This window comes from Saimiri boliviensis, chromosome 3 (assembly GCF_048565385.1).
Source record: "Saimiri boliviensis isolate mSaiBol1 chromosome 3, mSaiBol1.pri, whole genome shotgun sequence".
Taxonomy (NCBI): domain Eukaryota; kingdom Metazoa; phylum Chordata; class Mammalia; order Primates; family Cebidae; genus Saimiri; species Saimiri boliviensis.
Genome location: NC_133451.1, coordinates 165,960,442 through 165,985,224, shown reverse-complemented (window position 1 = coordinate 165,985,224; position 24,783 = coordinate 165,960,442). Strand labels below are relative to the sequence as shown.

The 24,783-nt window shown below is 35.9% G+C and overlaps 1 protein-coding gene across 10 annotated transcripts in view; it reads left to right on the top strand.

Moving 5' to 3' along the window:
• The window catches only part of BLTP1 (bridge-like lipid transfer protein family member 1), a 217,450-nt gene extending 203,107 nt beyond the window's left edge, over positions 1-14,343 (top strand). For all 10 annotated transcript variants that reach the window (XM_039479082.2, XM_074396938.1, XM_074396937.1 and 7 more), the window contains 10 exons: positions 569-719; positions 1,152-1,309; positions 1,435-1,627; positions 1,834-2,051; positions 5,395-5,646; positions 6,248-6,451; positions 7,716-7,910; positions 8,304-8,438; positions 11,075-11,240; positions 13,621-14,343. In XM_039479082.2, the coding sequence (XP_039335016.2) occupies positions 569-719; positions 1,152-1,309; positions 1,435-1,627; positions 1,834-2,051; positions 5,395-5,646; positions 6,248-6,451; positions 7,716-7,910; positions 8,304-8,438; positions 11,075-11,240; positions 13,621-13,837 (1,889 nt within the window). In that variant the 3' untranslated portion in view covers positions 13,838-14,343. The remainder of the gene's footprint in view (positions 1-568; positions 720-1,151; positions 1,310-1,434; positions 1,628-1,833; positions 2,052-5,394; positions 5,647-6,247; positions 6,452-7,715; positions 7,911-8,303; positions 8,439-11,074; positions 11,241-13,620) is intronic.
• Positions 14,344-24,783: the final 10,440 nt, after the last annotated feature.

The following is a 24,783-nucleotide window of genomic DNA, read 5'->3' as shown; positions in this document are numbered from 1 at the left end:
TGCAGCCCCAACTACTCAGGAGGCTGAGGTGGGTTGTAGTGTGCTATGCTGATTGGGTGTCCAAACTAAGTTCAGCATCAATATGGTGACTTCCCGGGAGCGGGTGACTACCAGGTTGCCTAAGGAAGGGCGAACTGGCCCAAGTTGGAAATGGAGCAAGTCAAAACTCCTGTGCTGATCAGTGGTGGGATTGCGCCTGTGAATAGCCCCTGCACTCCAGCCTGGGCAACACAGCAGGACCACATCTCTAAAAAAAAAAAGAACAAAAAAATCCTTGGGTGATGCATGGTCTGTGCTGCTATATCCCCTGCACACAAGAATTTCCTTATATAAAATGGGGGTCATACATAATTTTATGAGCTTTCAAGAGGTAAGGCTGCCAGCACTTACTAAACATCTAGTAAATGGTAACTATTATTATAGAGGCAATATTAACTATTAAACAACAGATTCTAATACAAGAATATTATATTTTACTTTTTGGATTATACTGATAAGAATAGTTTTTGATTTGTAACTAGCTTGGTATTTATGTAAATCAACATGTATTTGATTTTTCTGTTTTTAGATTCACTTTCAAAAACATCAACTCCTTTTAACAAATCAAACAAAGCAGCAAGCCAACAAGGGACCCCATGGGAAACACTAGTCGTGTTTGCTATCAACTTGAAGCAATTAAACGTTCAAATGAATATGAGTAATGTAATGGGAAATACAACGTAAGCTATTCAGATACAAAGGAAATGTTTTTAATCATTTTTGTAATTTTTCTTCTACTGTAAAGATATTCAGAACCTTTTTTGAATGCTGAAATATTTGAAAAAGATAGTTGATTAAAGATATGTTTTATCTTGAAAATGGCTTAATTGTAAGGATTCTGCAATATAAAATAGCATGAAATATATGTTCTATAAAAAGGGAATCAATTACAAGGAGAATAGGCTAATTTTCCGGCTAGGAGTAAAGTTTCATTATCAATGTTAATTCAAGTATTTACCACACAGTTTTTATAAAAAGTATGTTGTCTGTCAAACTTGACTGTCAAACTTGACCTTTTAAATAATCTGATTTAACTCCTTTTGAATTTAAATCCTGTTGTAATTCATGACACTGGAAGCTGTATATCTAATTAATAACTTTTTTTCCTTTAGTTGGACAACTAGTGGTTTGAAGAGCCAGGGCCGTCTGTCAGTAGGAAGTAATCGTGATCGAGAAATTAGCATGTCTGTTGGTCTGGGAAGATCACAATTAGATTCTAAAGGAGGAGTAGTTGGAGGGACCATAGATGTCAATGCTTTGGAGATGGTTGGTATGTTGAAATTTTACAACTGATCTAACATATCTTTAAAATATATATATTACTTTGGAAATTGATTCTGAATGAGTTTTTCCCATGAACATTTCTGTGAAAGTTAATTATTGTTTCTGTTCTAGCACACATTTCCGAACATCCAAATCAGCAGCCCAGTCACAAAATTCAGATTACTATGGGTTCTACTGAAGCTCGTGTTGATTACATGGGCTCAAGTATCCTCATGGGCATCTTCAGTAATGCTGATCTTAAGCTTCAGGATGAATGGAAAGTAAACTTGTATAATACATTGGATTCAAGCATAACTGATAAAAGGTATTTATTAAGGATTACTTTTTGGACACTTTACATGACTACTGTCAACATGTTTTCTACCATCTAGTGAGAAAACAGCAGTTTTTCCTACAAAATTATTATTATACAATTAATACAAATTAAAAGCTAGGGGGAAGAAAATGTTTCTTGTATTTTTTGAGTATCTTCTGTAAGACATATGACAAACATTCTGTTTTATATTCTAGTGAGATTTTCGTCCATGGAGATTTGAAGTGGGATATTTTCCAAGTAATGATATCAAGATCAACCACACCAGATCTGATAAAAATAGGAATGAAGCTCCAGGAATTTTTCACACAACAATTTGATACCAGCAAACGAGCGCTGTCTACTTGGGGACCAGTTCCTTATCTTCCACCAAAGACAATGACTAGCAACCTAGAAAAAAGTTCACAAGAACAATGTAAGAATTAGAATTAAGCTTTTATATATACTGTATCTTTCACTAAATATGTTACATTCTTAATTAAAAATAATAATCTATATGCCCTTCTTACACAATAGCCCACAGGCTTTTTTTTTTTTTTTTTCTTTTTGAGACAGAGTCTCACTGTGTCGCCAGGCACCAGGCTGGAGTGCAGTGGCACAATCTCGGCTCACTGCAACCTCCACTTCCCAGGTTCAAGTAGTTCTCCTGCCTCAGCCTCCCGAGTAGCTGGGACTACAGATGCACACCACCACGCCCAGCTAATTTTTGTATTTTTTGGTAGTGACGGGGTTTCAACATGGTCTCGATCTCTTGACCTTGTGAACCACTCGCCTCAGCCTCCCAGAGTGCTGGGATTACAGCCGTGAGCCACTGCACCCGGCTGCCCACAGGCTCTTTATCCCACTCAGTTAGCAAAGGACCAGATTTTCTACCTGCCAGTGGAATTAGAGGTCATCATTTAGGAAGTTATCATGTATCCCTTCCCCTGCTGCAGTGCATCTGCATCCATACCCACTCCATGCTCTGGAATACTGTTTATGACAATACTATGTTCTGGTTTAGAATGTCTGTGGAGTCAGAATATCTGAATTTGGATCTATTAGATGAGTGATAGTAAGATCATCCTTATTTTTACTTAGTAATTCAATTGCCAAATGTTTATTAAGCTACAACCATGTACTTTAGCACCATTCTAGGCACAGGAAATCTAGTGGTGGACAGAATTACTACCCTCTTGAAGCTTAAACTATAATGGGAGAGAAAGACCATAATAAATTTACTAACTAAATATATAAGATAATTTCAGTAAGAGAGAAGTCCTAAGCAAAAGAACAAGAACAGAGGAAGAATATAGAGAATGATTAAATGTAAGGATAGCTATTTTAGAAAAGGTGATCATTTAGGCCTTTTCTGAAGTGACATTTTAATGGAAATGTGAATGAAAGAATGAGGCTAAGATGAGGGAGAAGAGAGTTCCAGGCATAGGAGGATACTTAGTCCAAAGTTCCCATAGTAGGAACAGACTTGGCTTAAGGATCATTAAGGTTGCCACCGTGGCTGGAACAGACATGAGCAAGGACAAAAACGCTGAACGTGAATTCACAGAGGTACACCACAGATAAGATTTTTAATATGATGGTTAGCTATTAGAGAGTTTTAAACAGATTTGATATCCGATTTACCTTTTTAAAAAATACTCCCTTTTTGAACAGTAAGAACACATGGACACGGAGAGGAACATCACAAACTGGGGCATGTAGCGGGAAGGGATAGCATTAGGAGAAATACCTAATGTAGATGATGGGTTGATAGGTGCAGCAAACCACCATGGCACATGTTTACCTGTGTAACAAACCTGCATGTTCTGCACCTGTACCCTAGAACTTAAAGTATAATTTAAAAAAACAAACAAACAAACAAACTCCCTTTTAAAGCTCATTCTGGCTACTCTGAAGAACAGACTATAGGTAGTTAAGAATGGAAGGAAACAATTGCAATAGTTACCATTACCATTGTTACATACACAGTTACATCATTATTGTAAGGAAGCCACTGCAACACTCCAGACAAGAAATGGTGGCTTTCACTAGGATGACAGAGGTGTAAGTAGTGAGAAGCAGTCAGAATGAGGAGAGCTTTTTAATAACTCTGTTATCACAGAAGCAATGCATGTACATTGAAAATAAAAAACAGAAAATACAATAGAAGCAAAAAATCATCACATTCCACTCAGAAATCACTGTAAACACCTTAAAGCATATACTTCCAGATATTTTTCTATGTATCTATATATATGTGTATATTTTATGAAAATATCAAAACCCATACCATTTTGTATGTCATCTCCAACTTTGCATTTTGCTAATTACTTACCTCCTTTAGCTTTCAAAACACATTCAGATTTCTATGATTGACCTAAAAATGTCCTCTATAATGGGTTTGTCCAAAGCAGTTTATCCAATCCAAGATCACAGGTTAAATACGGTTACGTTCCTTTACCTTCTTTTAATTTAGCATATTTTATTTTTTGTATGAACTGACTTGTTGAGGAGATGTAGCCAACTGTCCTAAGGAATGCCCTACCTTCTAGATCTTTTTCAGTTACCTCCTTGTGGTATCCTTTATCTTTTTCCTCTAGTCCATGTATTTCCTTAAAACTAGAATTTATATTAGGCATATACAAATTGAACCATCTTCTGCAAAATGCCTGGCCTGGATTCTTCAAAAAAAAAAAAAAAAACTCCTTGTCACAAAAAACAAACATAAAGGCTTAGAGAACTTTTTTAAGGAAAACATGCCAGCCAAATACAATTCATGGTCTTTGCTTTGGATCATGGGTGAGAGGTATGAAAAACAGATCATTGGAATAAATGGAAAGTATACCTTGCATGTTTGATTAGTGCTTCTCAAACTTTAATATGCATCAGAAACCCCTGGAGATGTTATTAAAATACAGATTTTGATTTAGTAGGTATAGGTAGACTTAAGAGTCTGCATTTCTAACAAGCTCCCAGGTGATGCTGATTCTGCTGGCCCTCTGACCTCACTTTGAGTAGCAAAGAAATAGAAGAGTTAAAAAGCAGTACTTGAAATAAGGAGGTCTGCATTTGATCTCTAGGTTTCCCAGTTACTGGTTCACTTAACCTCTTTGTTCTGCTTCTTCACTTGAAGTCAGTTAAGATGATTTATGTAGTTTACAGTTATTATGAGAATTACACAAAATGTTTTGCAAGTACTTTTAACTCATTAAGAATTACAGATATATTAGGAGGTTTTGGAGGGGGTTGTTTGTGTTTGTTTTAGACAGGTTCTCACTCTATCACCCAGGCTAGAGTCCCGTGGCACAATCTCAGCTCACTGCAACCTCCGTCTCCTGGGTTCAAGCAATTCTCCTGCCTCAGCCTCCCAAATAGCTGGGACTACAAGCATGTACCACTGTGCCTGGCTAAATTTTATATTTTTAGTAGAGATGGGGTTTCACAATGTAGACCAGGCTGGTCTCGAACTCCTGATCTCAAGTGATCCACCCGGTTCAGCATCCAAAGTGCTGGGATTACAGGTGTGAGCCACTACACCCAGCCTCAGACATACTAGTTTTAATTATTATTAGCAAGTGACTACTTTCTTTAGCTATCCTCATGCGACCTCTTTTCCTAGAATGTCTTTATTAGCTACTGCTTAATATTAAACAGGCACTGGACACTGTTTTCATCCCTTTCCTGAGATTGTAGAAAGTTGCCACGTGCTGCCTTACTCTATCCTATTCGAGGGTTCTCATTAGGCACTTCAGGATATGTGTTTTTTTGTTTTCTTGCAGTGCTTGATGCAGCACATCATCGACACTGGCCTGGAGTACTGAAGGTGGTATCTGGATGCCACATATCCTTATTTCAGATTCCATTACCAGAAGATGGAATGCAATTTGGAGGATCAATGAGTTTACATGGAAATCATATGACACTGGCATGTTTTCATGGTCCAAACTTCCGTTCAAAATCTTGGGCTCTTTTTCATTTAGAGGAACCAAATATTGCTTTTTGGACTGAAGCTCAGAAAATCTGGGAAGATGGTAAACTGACACATTTCCAGCTTTTACTTTCTCCTTTCTGTTATGACTGTAAATGACAATATTTCTGAAGTCCATCTCTATTTGTTCTCATGTATCTGACATGTTAAGGAGTTCACTGCCAATGAGTCAATATTTATAATGTCTGGAACACGTTAATTTCTGAACCTGCCATCTTAAAAGTTGCTGCTGCTGTGGCTAAACATAGTCATGGTAATAGTTACTGTAATCTTGTAAAAAAAAAAAAAAAAAAGAAGTGAAGGCAACATAGTGGTAGTGTGAGGAAATTATTTGCCAGTCAAAACTGTTCTATCAAATATATAGACAAGGATGTGCTTTTACCTCCACAGTGATAAACCCGTTTACTTTGAGCTTTACTTTTCTACTTGGTGGTTTCTAAATTATGAGGGAAAAAATGTCTGATGCTCTTCATCTTACTACGGACAAATCCAATTACCACTAATAGAAGAAATATTTGTTAATTATTTGTTTTTTGTCCTCCTAGCCTTCCTATATATGACAAATGAATATATGCCTCTGAGGCCACAATTATCATCTTGAATCTAAATATAATTATTTCAAAAAAATTTTTATTTTGTTGTAGGCTCCAGTGATCATTCTACATATATCGTACAAACACTGGATTTTCATCTGGGTCATAACACCATGGTTACCAAACCATGTGGTGCTTTGGAAAGTCCTATGGCAACAATAACCAAGATAACAAGGCGCCGCCATGAAAACCCACCCCATGGAGTAGCAAGTGTGAAAGAATGGTTCAATTATGTTACAGCCACAAGGAATGAAGGTTACAATTTTGAGTCTTTCAAGAGATTTATTTTGATATTTCCATTTTGGGTTCTGTTGACTGTGTTTAGAATTTAAGTAGGATGGTGTTTTCATTTCCTTAAACAATTTTCATTTTAATCTTGCTGGTTGACACACGTCATAACTGTTTAATACCGTCCTGGTAATGCAGCATCTCATGAACTCAAATCATTTTAGATGTAACTGAAAACATTCAAAATAAGATTCTTTAAATAAAATTAAAGTTTACTATATTGAGAAACATTTTAGAAAGTTTTGGGAAATCATCCCAGAAAAATATTTTTGTAGTATTGCTAAAAAATGGAGACTGGGCCAGGCGTGGTGGCTCACGCTTGTAATCCAAGCACTCTGGGAGGCCAAGGCGGGTGGATCACGAGGTTAAGAAATCGAGACCATCCTGGCCAACATGGTGAAACATTGTCTCTACTAAAAATACAAAAATTAGTTGGGCATGGTGGCATGCGCTTGTGGTCCCAGCTACTCGGGGGCTGAGGTGGAAGAATGGCTTGAACCCAGGAGGCGGAAGTTGCTGTGAGCCGAGATTGCACCACTGCACTTCAGCCTGGTGACAGAGCAAGACTCCATCTCAAAAAAAAAAAAAAAAAAAAAATGGAGACCTAAAAATTTCTTAAAGGAGAATAAGAGAGTGTATCAGAAGATTATATCAGTATTGACTGTTTAACCTTTCAAATAGGAATTTGGGGGAAGAGGGATTTTTATGGCTGGAGTGTTCTAAAGTGTCTATTAGCATAATGAAATGTTGTCTGAAGAAAAATACTAATTGTTATAATTCTAAGATCTACAAAAGATCTTTATAAAACTAAGATCTATATTTAATCATAGCATATATGTTGGGGAAAATCAGTACTTTCAACTGACTTCAAGATCAGGATCCTATTTAATTTCAAATTCTGTAAGAGTGAAGTCTTCCATCTATGGAGACCTTTGGGCTTAGTGAAATTCTAACTTCAGACATGAATTCAGCTAAGAATAATATTCATTTTAAAATCCCAGAAACCAAAACTAGAATGTATTGGGTTTATACAAATACCATTATAAAGCTTTGGTCTTGACAACAGTGATATACAGATATCAATATCGATATACTACATACATATATATGTGATTTTTTCCAATTTTTGAAATAACAGTTCTGTATATTATAGTTGTCTTGAAAGCTATATAGGCTTGTCAATGCCTATTGTTTTAATAATTTGACTCTGTCTTTATCATTATGCACGTAGAGCTAAATCTGCTTCGTAATGTTGATGCTAACAACACTGAGAATAGCACGACTGTGAAGAATTCTAGTTTGTTGAGTGGATTCAGAGGAGGTTCTAGCTACAACCATGAAACAGAGACTATCTTTGCATTACCAAGGATGCAGCTTGACTTTAAATCCATTCATGTTCAAGAACCACAAGAACCTTCATTACAGGGTATGTAGAAAAACAATTTAAAGTTAATAAAATTCTAAAGAAACTTCAAACTACTGCTGTCTTCCCATGGATTATTTTTGATAATTTCATTAATATCTAATGAAACTGATTTTCTAGGCAAAATTGATTTCTTTTCTTACCAGCTATATGATCTCTGGAAAATTATCTGACCAACTTATACCTCTCTCTCCTCAGTAAAATGAAGAATAACTGGACTTCATTTATAGGACTACTATGAGGAATTAATGGCATATATAGGTTGAGCATCCCAATCCAAAAATCTGAAATGCCCTAAAATTCAAAACATTTTGAACACTAATATGACACACATAGACCTATATAAATCCTTAGAAGATTACTCATTTTATTAAATCTTTTACCATATTATTGCAGATGCCAACCTGAAGCCAAAAGTAGAATGTAGTGTGGTGACAGAATTCACTGACCACATTTGTGTGACAATGGATGCTGAGCTCATCATGTTTCTTCATGATTTAGTGTCAGCTTATCTTAAAGAAAAAGAAAAAGGTGGGTGGAATATTCTTTTCTATCAAGCTGCAGCAATGGCAACTATCAATGCCATTTACATTGATTTTTACAGTCTAGTGAGAAAATGAGTGGAATATATATCTCCTTATATGAATTGAAGATACCAGTAAATAGCGCTAGTAAGACTATCACAGACTTTCTGAATACTTGCTATACATACAGCACCAATGGTGTTTTATACTTTACAAAGTGTTTCTGTATACATTATCTTATGTACATTTTCAGCTAGACCTTATAGGAGATTCTTGAAAAATAGAAAAATGTGAGGAAATACTGCAAATCAAAGTGAAATGACTAAAGAAACAACTACATAATAAAGAAGCATGAAATTACTTACCAAATTGTGAAAACTGAATTAAGATGATTCATGTTTAGAATGCAGAGAACATTTTCTTTTTAATAGATAAGTTATTTAGATCTCTGTGGTGGTATTTTGTGTTCATGAGCTTGATAACATTGGTTTACTCACTAGTAACTTAAATGTTTACCCATTAAGAAATGTATGGCGGGGGGTGTGGCTCACATCTGTAATACTAGCACTTTGGGACGCTGAAGAAGATGGACTGGTTGAGCCCAGGGGTTTGAGACCAGCCTGGGAAACAAAGTGAGACCCCATTCCTACAAAAGATGCAAAAATTAGCCAGATGTGGTGGCACATACCTGTTGTCCCCACCTGCTTGGGAGGCTGCGAAGTGGGAAGATCACTTGAGCCTGGGAGGTTAAGACTACAGTGAGCCGTGAGCCATAATCACACCACTGCACTCCAGCCTGGGTGACAGAATGAGATCCTGTATCAAAAAGAAAAGAAAAATGTATGACAACCCTAATATCTAGATTTAGCTAATATATTATAGTACTCTGTAAATGTTTAAAAGAATGGGAGAGTTTGAAATGTAATGATTTAGAATGCTTACAAAACATACAGATATTTATTCATTCAATAAATATTTATTGCACCGTTATGAATATACAATGGTAAAATCACAGATGTTTCTTAATAAATAGCTTGGTATAATGTAATTTGTTCAGGTCACACTATAATACTGTTTCATTTTCTTCATGTGTTAAAAACATAAAATTTATATTTTAAAAATAGATTTATCAAAAGACTATGTTGAAAGAGTGCAAAGGTAGCACAGCATAGACTGAAATGCTCTTTTATTAATATTCAATCGAGATGTGCCCAAAATTCAGTGAGAGAGTAAAATCAATGATGATGTCTGGGAGAAATCTGTATTACCTCAGTAGAAACTTCAGGTAAAATGTAGAAACTTCAGATAAAATGACAAACTATGATAGGCAATCTTATATATAAGTAGATAAAATCTTCACATACAGCCCCAACAGATAACAGTCACTGGTAATCCTTTTGTTTTTGTGCTTTAATATTTAAACTTAACGTAGAGAAAAACAGATTTAACATAAACCTGTAAAGTTCAGAATTATTTTCTAGTCTACCTAAATTTGAAAACCTGGCAAATTTGTTTCTCTCAGGTATATTGTGAAACATTTGTCATTTTTTGAAATACTGTGTTGGTCTTGGTTTGCCACAAGCTATGTGTAATTCTAAAAAACAACAGAAAGACCGTTTATTAAATATAAACTGTTAAAAAACATTTCAATAGGAAAAGGGGGTGGATTTACAATAAAGTATATCTGTGAGGATTTCAATTATAAATAAAGTTATTACAAATAACAAGCAATTCATTTTGGCTAAAATACTCAAAACATACCTGAGAAAATTCTTAACAGCATGTCAGACTACACCAGAATCAACATTTTTAAAGAATATCAAAATAAATTGTAGCACTGTAACAACAGCACCAATAGTGAACAAAAACCCACCAACTGAGCAGGCCTTAACTGAAGGGGGCATCTGTGTTCTTACATAGTGGGTTACTACAGCTTTATTTTGAGGCTCATTCCCAATCAAGTTATAACCAGAGCTATATAACACATATCCTAATACCTAATTAATTATTTTATGTCCCGTTTGTGTATTGTATCTAATGCCCTAAGAGGAAAGCTGTATTCATCAAATAAGATCATATGAAAGTATTAATGGCAAAAATTGCAATTACTTTTGCACCACCCTAATACCTATGTCTGATTCCATTTTATATTTATTTATTACAGCCAATTAAAAGACTGAAAAGTCTGCCTACATAAAAATCTCTTTAGTACCACTGTTCAAATATATATACATCTATCCACTAACATAAAAAAACCATTGATTTACACAGCTTAAATAAATGAATGGTATGGTCTGTGAATTGTATCTCAAAGCTATTTTTAAAAACACCACCTATAGCTATCCTTTAGGAAACCTACAACTATCAATTTCAGTGCCATATGCTTGCTATATCAAATCAATGATCTCAGCATTTTTATCATTGATGTTGACATTATCTCCAAGAAATATCACTAATTGACACTTATTTATGGCTTATTTAAAAATATTTTTAAGAAATGCAGTTAAATGAGTCCTTGGCCAGGTCACAGATACAATGAGAGATGGAACCAATTCTTCTGTTCTTATGGTGATTTAAGATAAATGTATAATACTAATCTATACATACACATATACATATATAATACTGATCTTTTCCTTATAGCCATTTTTCCACCTCGGATTTTATCTACTCGACCAGGACAGAAAAGTCCAATTATTATACATGATGACAATTCCTCTGATAAAGATAGAGAAGACAGCATCACTTATACTACTGTGGACTGGAGAGATTTTATGTGCAATACATGGCATCTAGAACCTACTCTCAGGTAAGTAATGAGTATATGCATTTTACCCATATGCTAAGGGATAAAATGAGAAAAAGTTATGAATAATGTAAGTTACATATGATTATCAAAAAATATATTCAGAAGTTAGTCCCTTGTAACATCCATAGCTTCTGTGTGCTAGCTTTACTGTTTCTTTCTACTTTTGTGTCTCTAGGTAAGGTGAATGATGTACAAACACTGAGAGCAGCTCAGCACCAATGAGCTGTCCAATGGGTGACATTCTGTCAGTCACTAAAATATAAGAATACTTATCCTTCCCCTGTTGCCCTTAATTTTTCACCTTCTCTCCAAGCTGTTATTTTCAGGGTTTGAGGTAGCTACTGTACATTGTTTTGTTACTTAGTATGGCAAGATGTAGAAGTCATATTTAATCTTTAAGGAGGTGCTTTAGTTTCTCGCTGGATATGTCCTAACACTGTAACAAAACCTGCAGTGTCACAGTACCCTTCTGTTTGCATACCAAGCAATATAAAACCATGCCTGAAATCTCGAATGCCCAAAATCTCAAATTTAACAAACTATCAGATTAAGGTTCCCTTACTGAATCATATTCTACCACAATCATTATCCCAATTAAATCACTATCCCAAAGTTTCAAAGGTATTTTTTTTAGTTTCAGTTATAATAATTTCTATATCTAGTGATACTTACTTTTTGTGTCCTTGTTTGTGATTAACACTAACAGCCTTCTGTTTTTCTCCATTCCTGTCATCTCTTTGTTAATCCTGTTGTAACTGTCTGAATCCTGAAATAACAGTTTAAAAAAAAAAATCCATTACATCCCAGGACAACATTCTGCAAGATGATACACATTTTATTTAGATAAGGTTATTATTCAGACATATTTATGAATTCAAAAATAAAACCTCCATTATGCAGTGAGAACTCTTGTATAGGCAGAAAGTAGTGACTTTGTGTGTTAATAAGTAATTGATATGCCGTAAAATTCGTTTTAACTAAATAAGCAAAACACTTTGGTCCTAATAGTGCATATACCCATGAGAAATATTAAGTGTTAAAATACTGCAGAGGTCCTAATGCAGAAAACTATTTATAAAATCTGTTTTGTATTTGCATATTTAAATAATTTATTTAAATTTAATACAAAATGAATTTCGTTTCACGTGAGCATAAAAAATTACCATATTCCTTTTTTTTTTTCTTTTTTTTTTTTAAGCAAACAAGAGTAACTAGAGTTAAGTAATGTGGTGTAGTGGTAGAGAACATGGTTTAAGAGCTCTGGCTGTAAGCCCAGCTCTTTTGCACAGTAGCTGAATGAGCTAGGCCAAAAGACCTAGCCGCTCTGTTCTCTCTGCCTCGATTGACTCATGAAAATTTGGAAAATGGTATTACCTACCTTGTAGGATTGTTACACTGGTTAAATGAGTTAATAAATCCAAAATGCTTATAACTATTTGAGTTTGAAGAGATCAATGCCTAACCACCCCCAACTCCCACCCTTAAGTTCAGAACCAACTGAAATAGTGGGAGAGAAGCATCTAGAAACCAAAATGACAGTTTTAATATGAATAAAGCTGATAACAAAAAATGTGGTTTAGCTGTATAGCAGCAATGGCTTTCTACTAAAGTTCAGGTTTGGTCTTTCCTACAGGGCATCTATGCAGAACTTAACTGGGGGGAAGGGCAGAGTGGGAGGGTTGCTGGAGTTGTACAGTCAGCTGCTCTGTGTATGTACTCAGCCACAGATAGCATGGAATAATAAAAGGCTAACCTGTTTAGGGGCTTGCTCTTGAAAAACCTATGGCATGAAGGAACAGATCAAAATGAAGGGCTCCCAAGAGGGAGGAGAGTACTGAACTATGTTACTCATTTCCTCTGTTAATTTTGCCAATTGGATAAATTGCCAATACAGGGGCAGAATGTGGCCAGTAGTGTTTAATAGCTTTTCCTCCACATATAAGGAAATAGTCAGAATAGGGAGAAAAATGACTTTCCCTTCAAACACATTTAACACATACCACTCAGTAAATTTTAGCCTTTTTCTCCCATTATGCCATATGCTTATGAAATCTATTAAAATTAACCAGATTTTCTTTTATATGATTAAGATAACTGTGTAAAAGACCTAAAATATATTATTCAGGATGAAATACAGTAAACACTATTGCTGTATTTAGGTTGTCAAAGATACTTATAATATATATGTTTTTTTTTAAATGCTATTATTATGGTGAATCCAGGAATTATGGGCTCAAATATACAAATGTACCTACTGAAAATATTTTGTCTTGAGTATATTATAGAGGCTTAGTGGTGTTCTTTTTCTACCATTAGAACTGTGCTCTAGGGCATTATATTCCTTAATAATAGCTAATAATAACTGTAATTTGTATTTTAGATTAATTTCTTGGACTGGAAGAAAGATTGATCCAGTAGGTGTTGATTATATTCTTCAGAAATTGGGCTTTCATCATGCTAGGACTACTATTCCTAAATGGCTTCAAAGAGGAGTCATGGATCCACTGGACAAGGTTCTGTCAGTTCTTATCAAAAAGCTCGGTACTGCACTACAGGATGAAAAGGAAAAGAAAGGAAAAGACAAAGAAGAACACTAAAAAAGTAATTTGATCTGTGAACAAATTATGATTGTGTCCGTTAAGTTTTATTACACTGGAGTGTTTTTTTAGTATAATAATTTTAAATATAACTTTAAAATAATTCTAAATTTGTGGCCATTTTAAGTTTGTAAGTTAATCTGTTTATTCTAGTTCCATCATTCTGTGTACAGTAAAGTATTGCATGATAATGTAAATTTTGTGAAAAACTAGATTAAAATATATAAATCTGCTTGTTAGGATTTATAATTACATAATGTGCAATATGATTCCTGCATCTTTAAAATGTTTGCAGAATAACTGTGAATTTTTCTGTTATTGGATTGGCCGTAACTTTCAGAAAAAAAATCTTGTTAATAATGTGATTTTGGGGAGGTCATTATTTGTGTTTCTTTTTTTAATGTAGACTTGTATAAATACCTGTATATAATTTGAGTAATTGTGATATGATTGTATACCACTAAAATATTGTTAACTATTGTAATAAAATCACAATAATGGTTTCAGTCTGTCGTAATCTTTGAATATTTTTTCTACTTTTTATAATTAATAGATGCCCTTCCTGTGTCACAGCAGATCAGATACTTTCATAGAGGATTTATACCTATATTACAGTTGGGCCATGGGTTCCACCTCTGTGGATTCAATTATCTGCAGATCGAAAATATTCAGGAAAAAAAAAAATTCCACCAAAGCAAAACTTACCAAGTACTACATTAAGTCCACATGAAAGAAGTGATGTGTAGGCATTGTATTAGCTATTGTAAATAATCTGCAGATGATTAGATTACTTGCCAGGAGAATGTGCATAGGTTATATGCAAATACTATACAATTTTATATGAAGGACTTGAGCATCTATGGATGTCCTGGAGCCAATCCCCCATGAACACAGAAAGATGACTATGTTTATAAAAAATTAGCTCAAGAAGGATGCAATTAGGGACAGGCACACAAGAGGCTTCAGAAATATTAGGTATTGTTCTTTCTTATGCTTATGGTAAATTCACAGCAATTAATTTTTATTGTATTCCTTAAATGTCTGTATATATTATTTTGTGTTTGAAGTTACATATAATGTATGTTATATATATTACATGTAATATATACATATATGTATAATGTACACATGTAAGTATAAAAATTTTAAATAGCAAGATCTAAAATAATATTCAATGGTAGCTATAATGTTAATTGCCTCAAAATCTATTCAAGTCAGTATGGCCATTTTAAACGTTGGGTAAACAGTAGAATCGAAGAGCCAGAGTTAGAAAACACCTAAAGAAAGCCTCTGGTGCAGACTCTTGCAGTTAGGTAGATAAGACAGTTTTATTTCTGACAGATTAAACAACAAAAAAATTCCCAACGAGCTGAGGTATTTAGCCAAGGGTATAGATCTAGTAAATGTCACTAGGGGAATTAAGATTTGCTATCTAATGTCACACATCAACTTAATCACAACTAAAACCCTAGTGTTAAAAAGTCCCTTGGGAGGCCGAGGCGGGTGGATCACAAGGTCAAGAGATCGAGACCAACCTTGGTCAACAAGGTGAAACCCCATCTCTACTAAAAATACAAAAAATTAGCTGGGCATGGTGGTGCATGCCTGTAATCCCAGCTACTCAGGAGGCTGAGACAGGAGAATTGCCTGAACCCAGGAGGCGGAGGTTGCGGTGAGCCGAGATCGTGCCATTGCACTCCAGGCTGGGTAACAAGAGCGAAACTCCGTCTCAAAAAAAAAAAAAAAAAAAAAAAAAAAGTCCCAATTTTGCATTCTTTCTACTAGGCCATCTTCGCTGTCATCTGTCTGATCTCTGAATACCACCCCCACATCTCACTCCTACCGTGGGTGCCTATAAAATAACAAGTATAAATTTACCCTAATTCTGGCACTTACTGTGATAATGTTATAAAGAGCAAAAAGGCAAATTAAATCTGTAACTACTTAAAATTTCTACGACTCTGTTGGACAAAGCTATGAGAAAACTAGCACTCTACTGATGAGAAAGTAAATTGATAAAAACCCCAGGAAGGACAATTAGGTAACAACTATCAAAATAACAAAGGCATATAATTTTTACTGGACATACAGTACTTTCATGTGTGTGAAATAATTATACAAGCATGTATATTTGCAGTATTCCTTGTAATAAATTGTTGGAAACAATTCAAATGTTCATTAGTATAAGATAGAGTAATTAAAAAATTAATTAATTAATTAATCCATTCAGTGGAATAGTATGCAACTATGAAAAAGAGGGGAAAGATGCTAAGATTTATTCCTAAATAAAAAGATGTGGTCAGCCACTTAGATTACAAAGCTTCTAAGTGGTCTATTAACATTATTTTTTTAGTATCATGTATGTTGTTCTATTCCAGTAAATCACATGGTGCATCTAGATAGTTTGTAAAATTTCAATAACACATAAAAAAATACAAAGGATTTTGCTCTCCTTTCTGTAAACATGGTACTTCTATTCTAGGCTCACTAGAGGTCTACGATTTGCAAACTGTCTATGGTGAAGAACGTTTTTTAAAAACAAGTTCAATATGATATAAATAATCTTGTAAAATATAGTAACTCAAAATGGAAAAAAAATACCCCAGAATACACAAAGCACAAATTTTCAATTATTGGGTTTGATTTATTAGATTCGTATGTTCCATCAATTGCTATAAGAATTTCTAAACGTAATCTCAATTTCTGTACTTGTCACAGAACAGTAATAATGTATGGGGTATCCTCAGTCCATGAATTACACTTTAAATAGAATTGCTTTAGCATGTTCTCCATCTTCACTATAGAGTGATACCTTTTAAATTTTAATAGAAGAACCTGATGACCTGTGTGGACTGGCCATTTTCTATGCCAGTTGATAGTGCCATACCCAGAATGCTTGTGCCTTTTGCACACAGAGCTAGATACTAACTCATCTTTCTGTTTCACTAGCACATACTCTAAACAGTCAAGGAGGGCCTCTATTTTTTTTTCATGTGGAACTTCAGGCATAGAGTATATTTAGCCAAAATTGTCAGACACATGGCTACATGAGCACTAAGCTATACTCAGTAAGTTTTGGTTTTGTGAGTTTTGTTTGCTTCACATGTTTAGGTCAAAGAGTCAAGCAATTCAAAGTCAGAAAAGGGTTTGCACTCAAATTCAAACAACTTGTTCAGCCAATGATATGTAACAAACCTTTAGGAAAACTCTCACAGAACTATCAGATGTTGGGAAGCATTTCTGGAATAAGGAACTGTTAAAGCACCTAAAAAAGCAAATGCTTCCAGTTCTAACAGCAAGTAGACCTGGGTTGTTAGGTGTATACCTAGTGGTCTACATGAGGGGAGTGGTCTTAAGAGGTAATAACAACAAAATTGGGCTCTCAGAATGAATACAACTTGGCTGGTCATGCACCAAGTGAAATGGTACAGGACAGACAAAAGTTGCTAAACTACTACTCCCTGATAAGCTCCTTCCCTCTGACCTTATGTTTCCATTTGGAGGGACTTCCACCAAAATAACAATGCAATTTTTCTCCAAATCCCTTACTTACTATTCCCCAAAAGTGACTTAATCTACTGATCTGAGACAAAAAAAGGTCTCACCACTTTTCACCTTTTGAAACAAGCCTGCCTGCAAGGAGGATGCCCGCAAGGAGGATACAATTCTGATTTCTTGTATTTGTTTAAGGAGCAACAGGATTTCTCTAGCTTGCAGTGAAATTCATCTGTTTAGAAAGCATCAGCAACCCCATTTGGCTACAATTCTGAGCCACATCTTCCAATTTAGATTATTTAAGCATTAAAGGTCTTTTTTTTTTTTTTTTTTGCATCCATTATCTCTGATACCTTAGTCTCTCAGTTTCAACCCAAAGAAGCAGATTAGATTATATTTATTGACCCCTTAAGCATCAAATATGAATTCTTTAGTAATACTGGTTCCTGTTAATAGGTTTATTCATTGTTTAGCAGAATGAAAACTTATCAACCTTATGGTGGAAAAAAAGCTGATGCCCATGGGTTTTACTAGTTTTATCATTACCCAGATGTGGCTGGACTTACAGAATGATGTAATAGCCTACTGAAGACTCAGTGGTTCCTCAAACTGGGAAAGACATAACTTGGATCCTGTTCTATAGGATGTAAATGTTCTCAACTAGTGATCAATATCTCATACTGTTTTTAGCAATCAACAGAAAACATGGGTCCAGTAACTGCAGGTCAAAAAAAAAAAAAAAAAAAAAAAAAAAACACTTCTCACTATTATACCTAATGAACTCCTTCAAAATGTATGCTTTCTGTCCAATTATGGAACACAACAATTGTCCCATTAAATTAGAATCCGAGGTTGCCACCTAGTAATTTGGGTTTACAGATGACAACTAGTTAAACTGTTAAAAAAAAAAATACTGGCTATGGTGACAGGTTTTAATCATCAGGGGAGAGAGGGTTAGTGCTGTCAGACACAGGCATGCAGGTTTGTGGACGCCTCCGAGGTGATCCCTGAAGAAATCTCTCAGTGCTCCTAAATTAGTGGCTGAGTACGTATGGCAACCACAAGCATGATCAATAATGTTCAGATCTTTCAAAAACAAAGAGATTATGTTCAAAAATATTCTCCACAGGCCCATCACATTTCTGTCTTATAAGTGAGACACTATCTGTCCTTAGTTGAGAATTTTTTTTGAGGACATTTGTATAGTGAACAATCTTAGAAAATAGAGATAGTATCTACTCTCAGAGCAAAGGAAGATTTCCCTACATCCTCGAAAGATACAGTGTCTCTCCCTGTATTATAAAAGACTGGAGTTCCCTAAGTACAGAGTTCTCCTGTAATGCAGTGCATTATGTGTGCGGCATTCATCTGGAACCATACATGTTGTCTCCACATGTAATCTGATACAAGAGGAACCATATAAACATGTGGATGGGTTTCATTTGTTTTATCATTACCCAGATACAGCTGGACTTACATAAAGGTGTAATAGCCTACTGAAATTTCAGTGGTTCCTCAAACTGAGAAATATACATCTCAGATCCTGCCCTACAGGACATAGTAGAGCAGGACCTGAGCTATATCATTGGATTACAAATTCTTCACCTCTGACACAGGAGTCTCATGTCTTCTGCCAGCATCCATGAAACTAAGAAAGGCAAACATTAAAGCTTAAAAATAGAGTAAAATCTCTAACTTTCACAATTCTTTTTTTCTTTTTAAAAAATATATATATATACATGGAGATTACATGGAGACAACATGTATGGTTCCAGATGAATGACCCACATACAGTGCACTGCATTACAGGAGAACTCTGTACTTAGGGAACCTCAGTCTTTTATAATACAGGGAGAGACACTGTATCTTTCGAGGATGTAGGGAAATCTTCCTTTACTCTGAGAGGAGATACTATCTCTATTTTCTAAGATTGTTCACTATACAAATGTCCTCAAAAAAAATTTATATATATATATATATAGTACTTTAGGTTCTGGGGTACATATCATGAAGGATTGTTGCATAGGTACATACATGGCAAGGTGGTTTGCTGCCTCCATCCCCCGTCACTTATATCTGGCATTTTTCCCCATGTTATCCCTCCCCAATCTCCCTACCCTCTGCTGTCCCTCCCCTAGCTCTTGCCAACAGACCCCAGTGTGTGATACTCCCCTACCTGTGTCCATATGTTCTCACTGTTCAACACCCGTCTATGAGTGAGAACATGCCATGTTTGATTTTCTCTTCTTGTGTCAGTTTGCTGAGAATGATGGTTTCCAGATTCACCCATGTGAATCTGGACATGAACTTACTGTTTTTTATGGCTGCATAGTATTCCATGGTGTATATGTGCCACATTTTCCTTGTCCAGTCTATCATTGATAGGTTATTTCACTTAATGTTTTAATCATCTGACATACTGAGGGCAAACTAGTATAGTTCAGAAGGTAAATCATAAATTCTAACAATTTCAAAGAAATGAGCGTTCTACCATCTATTCAAATTTTCTTCAACTTTGGTCATAGAAGTTTTATTTGTTAAATTCTATGTCAAACATTTAGCAATTATCTTTAAAATTTAAGTAGTACTTACTCATATGTGAAATAAAATACCAAGCATTTACTAACAGGTATTGCTATGCTGTTTATAACTATCACTATATTCCTCCCAATGATGTACTGAAGTAGATAATACAGTGCTCATTTTGCAGATGAAGAAATTGAGACTCAGAGAGCCAGGCAATTTGGCCAACTTTAATTTTTTTCCAAGTCTTTGGCTGTAGCCTTCTCAGTCAGGCTTTCCTTAAGTATCCTATCTAAAATGTCAGCCCTCTTCCTTTAAACATTATCTATACCCCTGCTCTGCTTTGTTGTTTTTTTTTAGCACTTTTCACTAACATACTGCATAATTTTACTTATCTTTTCATTGTCTGTATCTCACTAGAATGTAAGTTCCATGAAGAAAAGGATCTTTTTTCCATTTTTTTCAGTATTGTATCCTTAGTGCCAAAAACATTGGCACATGGTAGATAATATATTTGCAGGATAAATTCATGAATAAATAAATGTATAAATAGCTAAGCCTGAATTAAAACACTATGCTAATTCTAAAAACCCAATTACTTAACTACTATCTAACATTGCCTCTCAAATATATTTCTCTTTGCCTACTTATTTTTAATAAATGTGATACAGCATAAAAACAAAATTAAGGACAAAAAACATATGGTCATCTCAGCAGATGCAGAAAAAGCATTTGATAATATTCAGCATCCCTTCATGCTAAAGAAACTAGGCATAGAAAGAAAATATCTTGAAATAATAAAGGACAAAATATTATGAGAAGTCCACAGCCAACATCATGATGAATGGAGAAGAGTCAAAAACATTCCCTTTAAGAACTGGAGTAAGACAAAGATAACCATTCTCCCCACTCCTATTTAATATAGTACTGGAAGTCCTAGCCAAAGCAATCAGGTAAGAGAAAAAAATAAACGGCATCCATACTGAAAAACTGGAGCCTGTGGACCGAGCTACTGCCCCTGTCCCCTAGAGATAGAGGGAGCTCAAAGCGGAGAGACAGATGGTGCAGCTGGGCAGGCCCCTTCCCCCTCCCCCATGCGCAGAGAGAGAGGGAACTTAAAAGTGGGCAGACAGGTAGTCCAGCTGGGGGGGGTTCCTCCCCCACAAACCCCAGTGGGCTGAAGCACTAATGCTAGGGGTTTTCACAGCCAGTGCTTCAGTCCAAGCTGAACCCTGAATGACCCAGCTCCGTGGAGGAAAGGGGTAACCCACCATTAAAGATGCAGGCCTAGTCTTCATGTGTTAACAAAAAACACAGGAAGCCTACATAGCAACTGGACGGTGTCCTTGACAACCCAGCAGAGCCTCCAGGCCAGCAGAAAGAGGGGGCACTCACCATTAAAGAGGTGGGCCTAACCTCCCAGTGTAAACAAAAAGATACAGGAAACCTAGGTAGCAACCTGACGAAGTCCCTGGAAACCCAGCAGTACTGCGACAGGCAAACAAGCGACCTCATCAAGCAGCTCCCTGAGATCAAAGCTAGGTAAATCCATGAAGATGGGAAGAACCAGCACAAAAAGGATGAAACCATCAAAGACCAGAACACCTCTTCTCCTTCAAGGGATCACAACTCCTCACCAACACGGGAACAAATCACAATGGAGAACGAGTCTGACAAATTGACAGAAACAGGCTTCAGAATGTGTGTAATAACAAACTTCTCTGAGCTAAAGGAGCACGTTCTAACCCAATGCAAAGAAACTAAAAACCTTGAAAAAAGGTTAGAAGAAATGCTAACTAGAATCAGCAGCTTAAAGAAGAACATGACTTGATGGAGCTGAAAAACACAGTACAAGAACTACGCAAAGCAAACAAAAGTTTCAATAGCTGAATTGATCAAGCAGAAAAAAGGACATCAGACATCTTTTTATGTCAACTCAATGACATAAAAAGAGAAGGAAAGACAAGAGAAAAGAGTGAAAAGAAATGAAAAAAGCCTCCAAGAAATATGGCCTTTTGTGAAAAGACCTAATCTACACTTGATTGGTGTATCCAAATGTTATGGGAAGAATGAATCCAAGCTGGAAAACACTCTCCAGACTATCATGCAGGAGAACTTCCCCAGCCTAGCAAGGCAGGCCAACATTCAAATCCAAGAAATACAGAGAACTCCACAAAGACATTCCTCAAAAAGAGCAATCCCAAGGCACATAATCGTCAGATTCACCAGGGTAGAAATGAAGGAAAAAAATGCTATGGGCAGCCAGAGAGAAAGGTCAGGTCACCCACAAAAGGAAGCCCATCAGACTCACAGCAGATCTCTTGGCAAAAACCATACAAGCCAGAATAGAGTGGTGGTCAATATTCAACATCCTTAAAGAAAAGAACTTTCAACCCAGAATCTGATATCCTGCCAAACTAAGCTTCATAAGTGAAGAAGAAATAAAATCCTTTACAGATAGGCAATTACTGAGATTTCATCGCCTCCAGATCTGCCTTACAAGAGCTCCTGAAAGAAACACTAAACACGGAAAGGAACAAGAAATATTAGCCACAGCAAAAGCAAACCAAATGGCAAAGACCAATAATGCAATGAAGAAACCCAGTCAACTAACAGGCAAAAAAAACCAACCAGTAATAAAATGGCAGAATCAAATTCACATATAACAGTATTAACACTGAATGTAAATGCTGTAAATGCCCCAATCAAAAGACACAGACTGGCAAACTGGATAAAAAGTCAAGACTCATACACGTGCTGGATTCAGGAAACCCATCTCACGTGCAGACACACATAGACTCAAAATAAAGGCATGGAAGAAGATTCACCAAGCAAATGGAGAACAAAAAAAAGCATGGGCTGTAATCCTGGTCTCTGATAAAATGGACTTCAAACCAACAGAGATCAAAAGAGACAGGAAGGGCATTACATAGTGATAAAATGATCAATGCAACAAGAAGAGGTAACTATCCTAAATATATAAGAACCCAACACAGAAGCACCCAGACACATAAAGCAAGTTCTTAACAACCTAAAAGGATATTTAGACTCCCGCACAATAATAGTGGGAGACTTCAACACTCCACTGCCAATATTAGACAGATCAACGAAACAGAAAATTAACAAGGACATCCAGGACTTGAACGCAGAGCTGGACCTAGTGGGCCTAACAGATATCTACAGAACAGTCCACCCCAAATCCACAGAATATATATTCTTCTCAGCACCACATCACACTTACTCTAAAACTGACCACAAAATTGGAAGTAAATCACTCCTCAGCAAATGCAAAAGAATGGAAATCATAATGAACAGTATCTTAGACCACAGCGTAGTCAAATTAAAACTCAGGATTAAGAAACTCACTCAAATCCACACAACTACTCAGAAACCGAACAACTTGCTCTGAGTGTTGACTGGATAAACAATGAAAGGAAGGCAGAAATAAAGACGTTCTTCAAAACCAACGAGAATGAAGACACAACATATCAGAATCTCTGGGACACATTTAAAGCAGTGTCTAGAGGAAAATTTATAGCAATAAATGCCCACATGAGAAACAAGAAAAAGATCTAAAATTGACACCCTATCATAAAAAATTGAAAGAGCTAGAGGAGCAAGATTAAAAAAACTCAAAAGCTAGCAGAAGACATGAAATAACTAAGATCAGAGCAGAACTGAAGGAGATAGAGACACAAAAAGCCCTTCAAAAAAATCAATAAATCCAGAAGCTGGTTTTTAGAAAATATCAACAAAATAAAGAGACCACTAGACAGACTAATAAAAAAAAGAGAGAGAGAGAAGGATCAAATAGATGCCATAAAAAAGGATAAAGGAGATATCACCACCGATTCCACAGAAATACAAACTGCCATCAGAGATTACTAAAAACAACTTTATGCACATAAACCAGTAAATCTGGAAGGAATGGATAAATTCCTGGACACTTGCACTCTCCCAAGACTAAACCAGGAAGAAGTTGAAACCCTGAATAGACCAGTAACAAGGGCTGAAGTTGAGGCAGCAATCAATCGCCTACCAACCAAAAAAAGTTCAGGTCCAGACGAGTTTACAGCCAAATTCTACTAGACATACAAAGAGGAGCCAGTTCCATTCCTTCTGAAAACTATTCCACACAATACAAAAAGAGGGAATCCTCCCTAACTCATTTTATGAGACCAACATCATCCTGATACCAAAACCTGGAAGACTCTCAACTAAAAAAGAAGACTTCAGGCCAATATCCATGATGAACATCGACACAAAAATTTTCAATAAAATACTGGCAAACTGAATGCAACAGCACATCAAAAAGCTTATTCATCACAATCAAGCAGGCTTCATCCCAGGGATGAAGTCAGCATATGCAAGTCCATAAAAGCAATCCATCACATAAACAGATCAAAGACAAAAACCACATGATTATCTCAGTAGATGCAGAGAAGGCCTGCGATGAAATTCAACAGCGCTTCATGCTAAAAACTCTCAATAAACTAGGTATTGATGGAACTTAACACAAAATAATAAAAGTTATGTATGACAAACCCACAGTCAATATCATATTGAATGGGCAAAAGCTAAAAGCATTCCCTTTGAAATGTGGCACTAGACAAGGATGCCCTCTCTCACCACTCCTATTCAATATAGTATTGGAAGTTCTAGCCAGAGCAATCAGGCAAGAAAAAGAAATAAAGGGTAATTAATTAGGAAAGGAGGAAGTCAAACTGTCTCTGTAGACAACATGATTGTATATTTAGAAGATCCCAGACCAACCTGGTCAACATGGTGAAACCCTGTCTCTACTAAAAATACAAAAAATTAGCTGGGCATGATGGTGCATGCCTGTAATCCCAGCTACTCAGGAGGCTGAGGCAGGAGAATTGCCTGAACCCAGGAGGCGGAGGTTGCGGTGAGCCGAGATCGTGCCA